The 15092-nt window shown below is 34.3% G+C and overlaps 1 protein-coding gene across 5 annotated transcripts in view; it reads right to left on the minus strand.

The window, feature by feature from the left end:
- Positions 1–15092, minus strand: part of LOC145293784 (microphthalmia-associated transcription factor-like) — a 157960-nt gene that overhangs the window by 53262 nt on the left and 89606 nt on the right. The window contains exon 1 of one of the 5 annotated variants that reach the window (XM_080140329.1): positions 1130–1385. The exons of the other annotated variants lie outside the window; for them this stretch is intronic. Within the exon in view, the coding sequence (XP_079996455.1) occupies positions 1130–1282 (153 nt within the window). The 5' untranslated portion in view covers positions 1283–1385. Of the gene's footprint in view, positions 1–1129; positions 1386–15092 lie in introns of those variants that run through there. 5 annotated transcript variants of the gene reach the window in all.

Here is a 15092-nt window from a genome sequence, read left to right on the forward strand (position 1 = left end):
TCTATACTTAAACCTTACAATTGAATAAAAAACATAAATTAAACTTGGAAATACGATTTAAAAAATAGCGCGGATCAGTAAGTGCACTAGCATCGAAATAAGAATTCGAATGTTAACTATTCTGTACTTTTAGCAACTTTTCGATAAAGTTGAAGATTTTCTAATAAGTCAGCATAAAATTCACATCGTATTTACTCTAGTTACATATGATTATTATCTCCCCCCCCAAAAAAAAAAGAAAAATGACACTTATGCAGAATACGGACCGTGCTGAAATAATAACGCTATTATCTAGAAACTTATTAAGATGCCCGTGAAGATAGTCTACAGATTGATTTTTAAAAAAAAGAAAAAAAAAGAAAAAAAAAGTTATTTTAAGCAAAAACAATATTACGTGCTTAATTATCATGCCGAAAATAGTAATATATCCAAAAGTTACGAAAGACCACCGAGTAGAAATTTATTTCTAATTAAAAGTAATTTTTACGGAAAACTGGGTATAATCGCATTTTTCTTAGTCATTATAAAGTAGGTAATAAGAGGCTACACGCAGGGGACATAATTGTGAAAGGAATATTTTAGATTGTGTCATGGCTACAATATTTGTTGTCTATAGTGATAGGCTTTTTTTATTACTAAAAACACAAAAGCGATTGTTCTACTTGATAACTTTTCGTAATTTTTGGATATATTATTATTTTCGCCGTAACAATTAAGTACGTAATGTTTTTGCTTAAAACGACATATTTACAAAATCGATTTGTCGTCTATAACTTAACAAGCAAACTTATTAAAATGGGGGAAGGGGAAACGTTTTGTAACCATTCTGCACTTTCACTAAACAATTTAATAAACAAAAGATGCGGAAAAAATGAATTTAACTTGAAACTATTATCTAAAAAAAAAAAATAGCACGGTTCCTGTACTGCAGAATTACCTAATCGAATAAATAAAAATATAACGAATATAAATTAGAGCAAGACTGAACCAAAAACAACGAATCGTGTCTCAAATATAGGAAGAATCAGAAACAGAGAGAGAGAGACAGAGAGACAGAGAGAGAGAGAGGGTAAAGTTAAAGATCGTTAAAAAAGAAAAAAAAAAAAAGAAGGAAAATACTGAAACATACAAAAGGTTCAGCTGTCCACGAAGAAGATGCATACTGGCAACTGGGGTATGCATATTGGTTCGTATCTCTCGGGTAGGGCCAGTTCTGGTTGCAACCCTGGTGGTTGTAATAGTAAGTATAGCCATAGTCATGGGCACTGTGGTTGACCATCATAACAAAGTGTTATTGAGCAAGTTGGCGAAATGGGTCGACGAAGAAAATCCACGGCACTAACGGTGGTGGTCTTCTCGACTTGAACCAAAAAAGTCAGCCAACTTTTCAAGAGTTTTTCTTGTTCAGAGTTGCAGGCGTCATGAGCTATGAAGATATAACGACAATTGCTCCAGAAAAGAATTTGGAAACGAATGAAGAAATTTGTAATCCAATACGGAATTCGGCTCTGTCAAGATTTTCATCATTTATTTCCAAAAATCAGGATTTCCCTTTTTTTTTTTTTTTCTTAATATCGGATTAAAAAAATCCAAGTGGAGTTGTAGTATTTTATGTTATTTTTGTTTTTAGGTGTGTATTGTCAAAAATAAATAATCCGTGTGAAAGAAACTTTTGAAAAAAGGAAAACAAAAATAATTTTCCATAAACAAAACAACAAAGTTTGAAAATTTTGCGAATTTTTTTTTTTAGATCAAGAAATTTCCAGGTTTAAGAAAAACTATCTTGATCTTATGTTTTTCATATTGCGATTTACATAGCACCATATATAATAAAATACGTCTAAATAATTTTTGGATGGAATAGATCAGCAATTAAAAATATCGCAGATTCGGATAAAAAAATTAAAAATTCCTTGTTTGTAAGTTGCAAAACAATAAACAAATCCAAAAGCATGGCGACTACTTTTTGTTTGGTCGACGGCAGTTGCTCATATCGGTTCCGACGAATTCATTTATTAAAAATAGTTGGTCGAAGATGAAGTTTTATGCCTACATAAATACAGCATTTTTTTTTTTTTTTATAACACTTTTGAATATAAGAGTCACTTATTATCAAAGTTTGGAATCTGATAAAACACGTATCTTTCCTTGAAAACCAAACTTTTGCAACAGAGGGTTGGCAGCTCTCAGCAATGTTGAGCCGGGCCAGAAAGTAAACTGATTCAAATCCAGAAGGCACCAACACTTTATAAACCTGTTGTCATTTCTGTGTTGATGCTTTTAAAAATACAATAGAAAGAGAAACCTGTTATAACGAGATTTTAAACAATGGTATTTATTTGGGGAATGCCAGCCAATAAGTAGGCGGTGGCTAATATATATAAATAATAATAAAAAAAAAAGGCAATAACAGAAATACTACAGAAGCAGGTGGGAAAACCTCTTTAACGAATCTCACTTGTCCCCCCTCTAATTTTTTTTACAGACCCGAAAATGGGTGTGGTGTGAACAGAGAGGATAGCTTAGATGTATACAATGCACGACTAATTATACCCTTGGCAAAGCCTATCAGAAGGCTTTCTTTTATTATATTTATTTATGCATTGTATATATTTTTACAATGAAGATCTGTGAAGTAGAGTTCATCCATTATAAAAGGGGAGGAGTTTTGTCAACGTAAAAAGAAATGGGGGTGGAGTTTCAGATTAAAAAAATAAATAAAAAACTAGTGAAAATCTTTTAAGAGTAAAATATGAATTAAGCATAAATGACAGAAAAAGCTTTGCTAGACGAAGACACGGAAAATAAGTTTGGGAGAAAAAAAGAAAAGAGATTTATTTCGACGCGTGTTCGTTTTAGGTTGATGAAAATTCCAGGTGCTGTTAAAAAGAAAAATGCAATTTGACAACATTTTTCTTATTTGGATTTTATAGCTGATATTTCGGTCAATTTTTACGACGTGCTCAGCGTATTATAAACGCCCCAACCTCCCCATGTTAAGAACGGGTTTTGGAATAAACACCCCCACCTTCGAAAGCCGTTCTAAACATGGGAAGGTTGGGGGATGTTTATTCCGAAAGACGTTCTTAACATGGGGAGGTTGGGGGATGTTTATACTACGCTAGGGCAGATCGTAAAAAAAAAAAATAAAAAAATAAATAAATAAAAATACCGATATTTATTTGTTTACAGTGAAGGGAAATGAAGATAAAATGATAGGAAGTGAAGAAGGTGTATGTAAAGGGAAGAAGAGAAAGGGAAAGAGAGAAGAAGAGAAAAAAGGAAAGAGAGGAAGCAAAAAAAAAAGGTGAGAAGAAAAGAAGAAAAGAGAAAGGGAAGGGGGAGATAAGAAGAAGAGGGAAGAAGATAAACATAGGGTGGGGAGGATATATATATATATATATATATATATATATATATATATATATATACACGAATATGAAAGAGCAATAATTGAGTGAGAGGAAAAGAGGAAGTGTCTGTGTGTGGGCCAAAAATACAGCTATTGCGGAGTATGCACGCGAGAGAGAGAGAGAGTGATATGGAGTGTGAGTGAGAGAGAGGTGGGTATGTGAGGAAGAAAAAGAGAGGGAGGGAATCATCGAAATAGAGAGAGAGACAGAGAGGTTATGTGTGAGGAAGAGAAGGAGAGAGGGGGGGTCAACGAAATTAATATATATATATATATATGTGTGTGTGTGTGTGTGTGTGTGTGTATGTATGAGAGAGAGAGAGAGAGAGAGGAGGAAAGGTTTAAACGACATTAAAGTGATATAAAGTGACTGAGGCAGATATTAACCAGACTTAGCTAAGCACTAAGCAGAAGATAGATATATAACAGAATGGTTAACTCAACACACAAGCCATCATGTCATCATACACCAATTCTTGCTTGTAATTGGAAGAGGCTATTTGATATAATTGTTCTTCAATTTAAACATCAAATAACAACTAGAATTAGAGGATTTGCTCTTTTTAAAAGAATTACTAAAGCGCAAAAATACTACCCGCCCTCAAAACAAATACGCTTTGGCAAAGAAGAGGAAGAAGAAAAAAAATGTAAACAAAACATCATCCAAAGAATGCATTAAAAACAACGAAACAGCAACTACAAAGCTTTAAAATCAAACAATAAAATGGCAGGCGTGTTTTTATTGCTTAAAAAAGAAAGACAATTTAGTTAAGAGGTTGTATGATTGACGTCATAGTCTATAGCATCGGCGATGACAGGTTCGAATCTTATTGGATCTGTTTTTTTTAGCAAACTAAAATAACGACAGACTCAAAGTTCGCAGTAAACGAGGGTCAGTCAGAATTGGTTCTTGAGATTAATTGCTGTTGTTGTTGTTGTTGGTAATAATAATAATAACAACAACGATGTTTGTAAGTGGATTTTAAAACAACTGCATTTCAGGCGAAAACATTGCGTACTTGCATGTCATGTCGAAATTAGTATAAATTTCCAAAATGACGAAAAATGATCAGCAGAAAAATAATTCCAAATAAAAGTAAAATTTATCGATTTTATCGATGTATAGAATTTTATCGTATTTCTTAATGTGGGAGAGAGTTCTCAAAATCCAGGGGTGGTAACTGCAATCGATTATTTTGACAAAACTGACAATACAAAATGTCAGACTCTTATTTACAGATGATTTACGGCGGTGGCGGTGGCTGTTGTTGTTTTATTCATTTTTTTTATTTATTTTTTAAATTTATTTTTTAATTAATTTTTTTTTTTTATACAAACATATACACACTCCTTTTCAGGCAAATTGGCACTTGGAACTTGCTTTGCTGTTTTTACACATTAATACCACTGGGAAAAGTATAGAACTGCGATTTTTTCCAGCTACGTGTAAAATAAACTCGTGTTCAATTAACGGTGTAAAACTCAAAAGCTAATGAAATAGTGGAAAAATGGTGGGATCATTGTACCGCTCCAGTGCTCCACCAGTAGATATCTCACTGCCAATGCAATTCTCTACCTCAACAAGATTCAAGTACGGCCAACAATGGAGTACTATTGCCATATCTGAGCAGGAGCTGCTAGAAGCAGCTTATCCTGCCTTGTCAGAGTTCAAAATAGACTTCGTAGCTTAGTGGAGGATGTTCTTTTCTCTTCCCTGCAACCTCTTTCCCACAGAAGACACGTTGCGAGCCTATCTCTGCTTTATCGTTATTTTCATGGCAAGAACTCGTCTGAGCTCCAATCTATGATTTCTCCTTACCAAACCTTCACAAAAAAAAAAACACTCGTCTATTTGAAACCACTATCAATAATTTCCCCTCACACTTTATCTGTGCCTAAACCATGATTCCATGAAGAAAGCTTCTTTCTTAGAACTGCACGCCCGTGGAACTCGTTCGTTTCCCTGCTTTCCAGCTGACTACAATCTGATTGTCTTCAAGTTCAATGCAAACAAGTTCTTGATAAGTTGTTCCTTTAAGTAATATAATTTACCAAATTTCCACTACTAACAGTTACTACGCCATTGTCCCATTGATTACTGTACATTCAGTAACTCTTATCCTCGAGTGGTCTCCAGGCTTTGTAATCCAAAAAAATAGAAAATTACCACGGAAAGTGATTTTACTTTTATAAAAAAGAAAGAAAGAAAAAAAAAAACAGACCCCCTCCCCCTAAAAAAAAAAAAAAAAAAAAAAAACGCCAGCACAAACGATGGAAATAAAAACACGGTAAATTTCCACCTTAACAATCACCTTTAAAACGACTTTCATAAGTTTTCGGGTATGCTGAAAACTAATATGAGATTTAAATTTTCTCGAAAACAAGTAGTTTTCCGTGTATTAAGCAATGCTATTCCTTTTTGTTGTCACTGGTGGCCATTGTTGTACGCGCAAGCTCGCATATTTTTGATGTGTACAACAATGGATACCAGTGATAACAAAAGAATTGCATTGCTTAATATCTGGAAAACTACTTGTTTGCGGAAAATTTAAATGCGATATTCGTTTTCAGCATACCCGAAAACCTAACAAGTCGTCATTGTAAAGGTCATTGTTAAGGTAAAAAATAAGTAAAAATTTAGGAAAACCACTGACATATCAATTGGAAATCTGATTCATTTCATCGGTAATAAAAGAATCAGCAATACTCGTGAGAAAGCACGAAAAGCTACTGTAAAAACAACTAAAGAGTTTCTTGTCAGTCTTATATAATTGTATATATTTATACGAAAGCTGAGTTAATCAATGTCTCACACAAAATACATACTAAAATGATCGCTCCAGTGACGTATGTTGTAGGAGAGTTTATACGCTATGACCTTGACATTTGACCGTAACCTTGAAAAATGGTGTGCACCATCCCTTGGTTGGGGTGGGGGCATCATCATGATCGGTCCAGTGGTATGTGCTGTAGGAGAGTATATACATACATACGCTATGATCTTGACATTTGACCCTAACCTTGAAAAATGGTGTGCACCATCCCAAAGTGGGTGACCATCAGCATGCCAGGTTTGGTCATGATCGGACCAGTAATATGAACTGTAAGTGTTGTGCACACGCACGCACGCACACACACACGCACACAACTACTTATCTATATATCTATAAAAGTGAACGTGTGTGTGCGTGTGTGTGTGTACATTTCCCTACGCAATAACTCTGTCAATTTAAAGTCTACAGACTCGAAATTTGATATACAGGGTACTGAGATGTGGGGAAATCTTTCTGATCAGTTTTCGGCCAGTGGCTGTTAAGGGGTCAAAGTTCAACGATTTGACCCTTGAGAACTCTACCAAACTCCTTCGACAATTTTGGGTCTAAACACTTGAAATTTTAGATATAGGTTCCTTGGAGATGAATCTAACGTAATAACTTGATTTGAGTCCCAAACAATAAATGTTAAGGGGTCATAATAGAGATCAAAGTTAAAAAAATTGACCGCTTTTTTTCTTTTCTTTTGCTCAACATACACCTCTAAACACCCGGGCAACGCCGGGCTGAAATGCTAGTATATATATATATATATATATATATATATATATATATATATATATATATATATATACACACACACAAGTTTTAATATAGAAGGAAGAGATCTATATTTGGATATTTTTGTTACAATGATTTGCTTAATAAATATGTTCAAACTTTATAGAAAATAGAGGAGAGGGAGATAGAGAGCAACTCAAAAGTGAAGCAACTGCTTTTGTTGTTCGAATTATAACAGACTAAAAGATACGCTCTTGTAAATTTGAAATGAGTCATAATCATTCCAGGAATTGTTCAAATTACTGATCGCATTCTTTCTACTACTTCTTTTCACTCTTCTTTTCAATACACCTTTTTAACTTAAAAAAAAAAATTCAAATTAAAAAAGAAAAAAAAAACAATTTCCAACTGTAACATTATGGACGTCTCCCCCTCCATCCCCTAGTGTTAGGAAATAAAAATATAGAAAAAAATATAACACACACACACACACAAAAGGAGGAAATCAGTTTATCAGCATATCTTCACAAGGTAACACAAAAGAAAGCTAAAATAGGATTGTTAATTAAAATATGGCAGTGATTGTGACAAAAGGACTAGACAATAGAGGTAAATATATTTAGGGTTAGTTTCCAAAGAGTTTTAGGAGTAGCAATAAATTTTCAACAATTTAGAGACAGTCCTAAGTTTGTAACAAACAGTTGAGGAGTTGCCAGTTTGAACAGTTGAAGGCATGTTGTGGCCTGGGGCAGATCAAGACGAGCTGACGTCAACTGATGAACAAGGCCTCAACAGCACTTAGAGAGTGGTTTCCTGCGATGGTTTCGCACACGCATCCAGATCCCACCTGATATATACAGAATGTATTGGGGTCTTGTTTCTGTCGAGTTTGTGTTTTGAGTTGTTTTATTCTTTTATATACTTGTGAACACGTGCCCCCCCCCCAGTATGAGTGTTGGGTCGGTATTTGTTGCCGAGTGGAGAAGTACGTGCTGTCGCAAAATAATAACAAAAATAAAATTCAAGTGATAAAATTATGCGCCCGCTGAAGAAAGCAACTGAAGGTTAATATTACTTCTCCATGAATAGGGGTAGCTTTAAGTGATCAATAAGTTGTTTGGCATTAATGTTAGATAATGCGAGCGGCGTGGCTTACAAGACAGCAAAAGTCGTTCGACAATAGCGATGTAAAATACGAACAAAGAAAAGTTGCGGTGAAAAGAGAAGGGTAGCAAGCCATTCGGAATTTCTTTGATGGAAGGGAGTAAACGTGTTGCAGAGGTCTTTTCCCCACATCTACGGGAGAAGTTGGGCGGAGGTTAATACTGTGCAATAAACCAATACTAGAAAAACAAACCTGCACAGACAACCCTAACTCCTTTTTAAGACGGGAATATTCACCAGTCACGTAAGAGAAATTGCCACAAAGTGGGTGTTCAATTTAGTAGAACGTTATAATTGAAAACTGGTCCCCAACGACAAAAGTCAGAATTTTTTTTTTTTTTCAAAATCATTTTTTTTAATCTGAAAGTTAAGTTTGTAATCGATGAGATCAATGTGAAAAAAAAAAGAAGAAAACAAGTTTAAATTATGGAATTTAGAGATGGTGAGGCAATCTCAAACGTCCACCCTAATTTCTATTTGTGCATCGAACGGATACCATAATATTTAGTTCGCTGTTCCTTATTATAATAAAAGTTCATACAAAATTTCAGTCAGATCGATCCAGTAGTTTCCGAGAAAATGTGGAACAGTCAGACTTAAAGAAATATAATATAGATTAATAGTATTTTATCAATACGAAACAATCTTTTTTGTTCTTCTTAAACTCTAAACGAAAGAAATATATTTAGTGTTAACCATTATTAAACACCAACAGAAGGCACTGCTTCCGGTCGACATTATACGCTATTGTGACGAAACTAATTCAGTAGAAAGGTTCTGATTATATATATATCTATATATCTGTGTGTGTATGTGTGTGTGTATTTAAGCAACGTTGAGCCTGGTTAGTACCAGATGGGTGACCATTTGGGAATTCTGGGTGCTGTATGTGCTCTCCGCTTATCTCGGCATTTGTTTCCAGACGTCCTGTACATACACTTCATTTGCCACTGGTATTTAACAATGTCGACCCAGGAAAGGTGTGGTTGGAGATTGCGCACATTATGCCATAAAAATTTCACGCGCAGGCACCCCTACGTGGGTATCCATAGTCTGTCAAAGACTGAAGGAAACTCTCTCTCTCTCTCTCTCTCTATATATATATATATATATATATATATATATATATATATATATATATATATATAGAGAGAGAGAGAGAGAGAGAGAGAGAGATTATGATTTATATTAAAAAAAAAAACAACAAAAAACGAAAACATTTTCCCTCTTAAATTTTACACGCACGTTAAAGGAAGAAATCTATTTAGAGTAACAATTGATTCCATCCCTGACAACACCACTCTCTCATTTTCTTCCCTTAAGGATAAGTGAACGTTATTTCACCTGATAAATGAATGAAGTTTTTATGTTTTATATTACAGCTTTATAATTTGAGTATTAAAAAAAACATTGGAATGTGGAAACAGCACTAAAATTGCAGCAGGTCAACATGCAAATTTTAGAATTCGTTTCCGTCCATTCTCTTTTAAAGAAGGTGCAAAAGCTTTCTGTACTTTTATTTTTATTTATCTCCTCCACAGGAGATTCGACACAAGTGTGAGTTTGATGTGTTTCTGTAGAATGAACAAGATTCGAACCTGGCACACCCAGCTTTTAGTCACCGTCACCACTTTCTGTACATTTATTTTCACTTTGAATCGTCAAAATGATAAATAGTCTATTTTTTTTCTTTTTTCTTTAAAGAGCGTGTAAATTTTTCTTCTTACATTAATATAGAATCAAAACATAATTGGTTAGAGGACGCAAAATCTTGCATTTCTTCATAATCCAAATAACGATTTTTTTTTTTTGACAGGCAAAGAAATCATATTTAGGTACGCTATTTATTATTGAAAAAAAAAATCCCGAGCAATGCTGGATATGGATAGCTAGCTAGCGCGCGCACAGACACAGACACACACAATATAAATCTCACCTGTCTGTTTAAATATATATATGTATGTCAAGGTCTGGTGTGGATGTGTGTTAAAAGCACACAGATGTCTTAGCGTCATACTGTGCTTCTCCCAGACAAATCAACCCCACGTGCACGTCGTGACCATAACCACGCAGACGGGGCTCTGATGAACGGCGAATGTCCTGCGCCGTATAACTTCCACTGTCTTGTGAGCCAAGGTTCTTTTAACCAAACTGTCTTTAATCCTGACAGAAAACTCCAGGGGAGCTTAGGCCATGTAAGTTGCTGCATATATGACCCACCGGCGGGTGGAATATGCTCTGGTGCCCAGCAACTCAAGTCCCAGTCATGGATCAAATGGCATGGTGGATGGAGAGGGCTCCGTAAGCCGTGGTGAAGGCAACCTCTCTAGGAGAAGGAAACCCTGATATAAAATCTGCGGCGACTGCTGCATCCAATGATGCTGACTTGCTCTTCATTTTGGGTTCAATGTAGCAATTGTTTCGAGAGTGGGATTGTCTCGGTGCAAAGTCTTTCCTCACTATAAAAAGCTTCAAGCACAGGCATTACTTGATATGCAATGGAATACACATTTTACCATCAGTGTGTATCAAAAAGAAAAAACCATCAGTGTGTATCAAAAAGGCTGATTGTAGCCTAAAACGACAAACGGACACAGTGAGGACTGATGCGGATATGGGCATCAATGGCAATAAAGCCTCTGGGACTTCCAAGGTTTGGCCTGGCAGGTGTTCAGAGCATCACAGCCTGAACCAGTCATCAGATGTGCAGGACCGTAGAAGGTTCATAGAAGTTACCGTCCGGCACGTGCTGTTTGTGGCGCTCATGTCTGCCTCATTTGAGCCAGAGATGTATTAAGTAATGGCAATACTCCAGAACGAGTTTGCTGCCATCATGTATGTATGTATGTATGTATGTATGTATGTATGCCTAAAACTTTTGACAGAGGCGACAGATTTTCACGAGATTGGTATCACTTTGAAACGCGACTCTTCGGACAACACATATTGAAAAATTGGCTAAAAACATTAATTCCTTCACCCTCAACTGGGCACTTTTCTACAGGGAGGGGCCGATATTTTCGAAAGTCATCCCCTCTTTTCGATTAACTAGCCTTAATTTAAACATTCACACCTCCGGTTTGACGATGGGCGCAACGGCAAAGACGTCACGTTTTTTTCCTCCTTCGCGGTACGGGTTCGAGCCTGCCTGCCTACTACCACATTTTTTTTTTTTTGCTCAACACACACCTCCAAACACCTGGGCAACACCGGGCACCCAGGCTACTATATATATATATATATATATATATATATATATATATATATATATATATATACACATACATACAAGTTGTGTATGCTTATATATTTGTATGTAAAGGATTCATTCCTAAACTAATTAACTGATCATTATGAAATTTTGGAATACCGGCGCTAGGCGTAAGGTGTCTAATGTAGGCCATATTTAGTTCAGTTTTATGCAAAGGGAGCATAACGGGAATGAGTGAGGATGGGAGCGATTCGTGGATATTCAGATCCTTCGAATTTTTGTGAAATTCGAATACCAGATAGTAGACATCAATTAATAAATATTCTTCAATTTTCAGTTTATTTGGAGTTTTTTTAAAGGAGGTTTAGGATGTAAAATATGGGCAGAGCATCGCATTTGAAAATTTAAATATTTCAGATTTGCATTAAATTTTGTTAATCACCATTAGATAGCAATTAAGATCGATTCTCTAAATTTCCATTCCTTTTAAGAAATTAAACCTATACAATTTTTAGACATTTTCCAGAGTAAAAATCATGTAATGGATTTTGATCCTAACTAGAATAAGTATTCCACAGATAACGTCCATTACTATTACATATTGGTTTTATTTATTATTTGTGATGAGATATAAAAGTGGTGCAAAACTGTTCCGAGAATTAATTTTATATATTCTGGGATGGGTAGGTTCTAGTTTGTCTAGTCACACTGGAGCGCTGTGATACAGCGAGACAGTGTCTTTGGATGACTATATATATATATATATATATATATATATATATATATATATATATATATATATATATATATATATATATATATAATCTTCTATCTCTTGTATTTTTTATTAAAATTAAAATGTTAATTCTCACACAACACCCCCACCAGACCATACATATTGTCCCTACCATAACATCCCTCTTCCACCCCAAACCACATTCTCTCCTTCCCACACTCATTGCTGTTTTTATCTACGATGATGGTGATGATGGCCTACGGCTAAATAAAAGTTGGTAAATTATAGGCTGCCACTAATGAATACCAACCTCCTTCACCCATTACTCCCTCACTCCCTATATTTCACCAATCTCCTCCCCCTATTCCCTTACATACAATAGTAGTGAAAGGAAGGAGGAGGGGAGTTTTTTTTTTAAACTTTTATTTCAAATTTAACACACAGAAACAAAAATTATATTAGAAAGAGAGCGCACATATCCGGCAATGTTCAACAGTAAAAAAATAAAATGTACTAATTTTGTTTTACGGAAATCACCCCGGACAAGATGTGAAGCTACTTCATGTAAGAACGAAAGGTGATAACCGTAAAGACAGGAAATGCCTATTGACTTTAATCTTGAAAAAACAAAACAATGACGGCTGTCCCGAGAAGGCAATGATTTGCAATGTCTGCTGAAAGAACTATAAAGTATTCAAAATCTGGAAAGACTTGTTATCACTCATATCCCAGGGAACATTACCTGTGAGCAACCACTGCTTATAACTTATGCAGTGAGTAAATATATATATATATATATATATATATATATATATATATGTAAATATATATATATATATATATATATATATATATATATATATATATATATATATAATAATAATAATAATAATAATAATAATAACAACAATCCAAGAGAACTGACTGCTAGTAAGAAATATCCTATACTCTGATATGTCCTGCTCCACAAAAAAAGACTAGTGCAATCAGCAGTGATTGATGCTTCAGAAAATGATTGTCAAGGGTCTAAAAAGATGGTAAAAGCAATGAAGGAGAGCTCTATTAAGACCTACATTGCAAGTTATTCAGATTAGAAGAGGAATGAAAACGATTGCAACCTCAAAAGATGTCTGTCAATAATGGCACCAGAGTTGTGAAGGCCATACAAAGATGCAAGGCTGTTGGACCACATCCGATGCATTAGGCCTCAAAGTCACAAAGCGGAAGATATCTGGATCTAAATTTCCTTGTCGAATAGAATTATCTATTTTTGACTTTTAGAAATAAAAGAGTACGTTCACTCGTTATGTAGTATAATTCAGGGGAGATAACTTGTCCAAGAACGATAAGATTTGATCATTTTGATATTCAGTTTTTGTGAAATCAAATGCCAGCATCTTTTTCCCCATCTTTCTTAAAGTTCGTTTTTTACTTTTTTATATGACCTCAAACATATAACACTTTAAAAACAATATCTTTCAATATTTATCAAATGGTTAAAAGGTGAGAATTATATGAATTTAGTTAAAAATGACAAAAGTGAATAAATAGGTGAAAATGACACTTTGACATCGGAAAATTATAACCGTTCAAGAAGTGCAGGTTAAACTCCCATTCCTATAGTTTAAAATATGGCTAAGCTCACCGAAAAATATTTTCTAATAGGCATTTACACTGGTAGGGGTGGGGGACTAGGCTTTTTTTTTTTAAATATAGGTTAACACGGTCAATGTAAAAATGAAAATGCTTTTTGCTAGTTTGAGCAATTCTTTTAGCCAGCCAGTGTGAAAAATCTTTTCGGAGGTAGAAATAAGAAATATGAAAGGGGAATGGGAGCTTAGCTCGCATTTCTCAAACGGTCCTAATTTTCGTTGTCAAAGTGCCATTTTTCTTTGTTTATTAACTTGTGCCATTTTTACTGAGCACAGGGATTATAAATATCCGTCTTTTCGAATCTATCTCCATCTCCCTCAGTCATTTCGATATTTATCTATCATATCATTTTTATATTTCCATCTATGCATGTCCTAATTTCAATATCTATCTTGTTTCATATCATAATTATTGCAGTCAATTACCCCCCCCCCTCCCAATCTTCCATTATGGCCTGCATGAAGATTTAAATATTATAGGCAAGAATCAGCGACAGATGTTGTAATACGAACATCAAATGCTACAAAGTCCATTTTTTGTAAAAAACAATCATTTATCATTTTAAAACGCCCTCTCCTTCATGGAACAAAAGAGAGAGAGAGACATGAATTCCCTCAAAGACAAAATAAATCAACTGGAACGAAATCTTTATTTTAGAATAAAACAATTACAACAATAACTCATTAAATAAATCAAAAAAAAAAAAAAAAATAGACAAAAATTACCAAAATGAAGCAGAAATGTACAAAAATAAATTTATAATAATAGCAACATTTATTTGCTAGTATACAAATGAATAAAGAAAGGGAGACAAACACAAATGCGTTATTATAAAAGAAACAAAGAATAAAGGAAAAAATAAAAAAATAAAAACAAGAAAAGATGGTTAGTTTTTTTGTTGCTTTGTTTTATGGCATATCAACCTGTTTAGAGTCATTTAGTATCAAATGCAGGAATTTTGAAAAAAAAATGCTTTATGCTTCACGTTCTTTATACATATATATTTATATAGATGCATAAAGATGTATACATCTAATATTTATTCATGGTGTTTGGTTTGATTGTTTTGTAGATATTTTTATTTTTGAATTTGCAGAACACAAGTGAGTTTTGTAAAGGGAAAAGGAAAAAAAAACAATAACATCACTGTTTGGTGCATTTCAGGCTAAGCTACTGATATCTTCAGACAACCTGAGGGGGAAAAAAGGGAAGAAAAAAAAAAAGAAAGGAGAGAAGAAAAAACGAAAGAAAGAGAAAGTAAAGAAAGAACGAAGATAAAACGAGAATAAGGAAAGAACAGAAGAAAAAATAGATGATAAAAAAGGAAGAAAAAAATGAAAGAAAAAGGAGAAAATGAAAAGA

This window comes from Euprymna scolopes, chromosome 15 (assembly GCF_053919585.1).
Source record: "Euprymna scolopes isolate OS-2025 chromosome 15, ASM5391958v1, whole genome shotgun sequence".
Lineage (NCBI taxonomy): Eukaryota > Metazoa > Mollusca > Cephalopoda > Sepiida > Sepiolidae > Euprymna > Euprymna scolopes.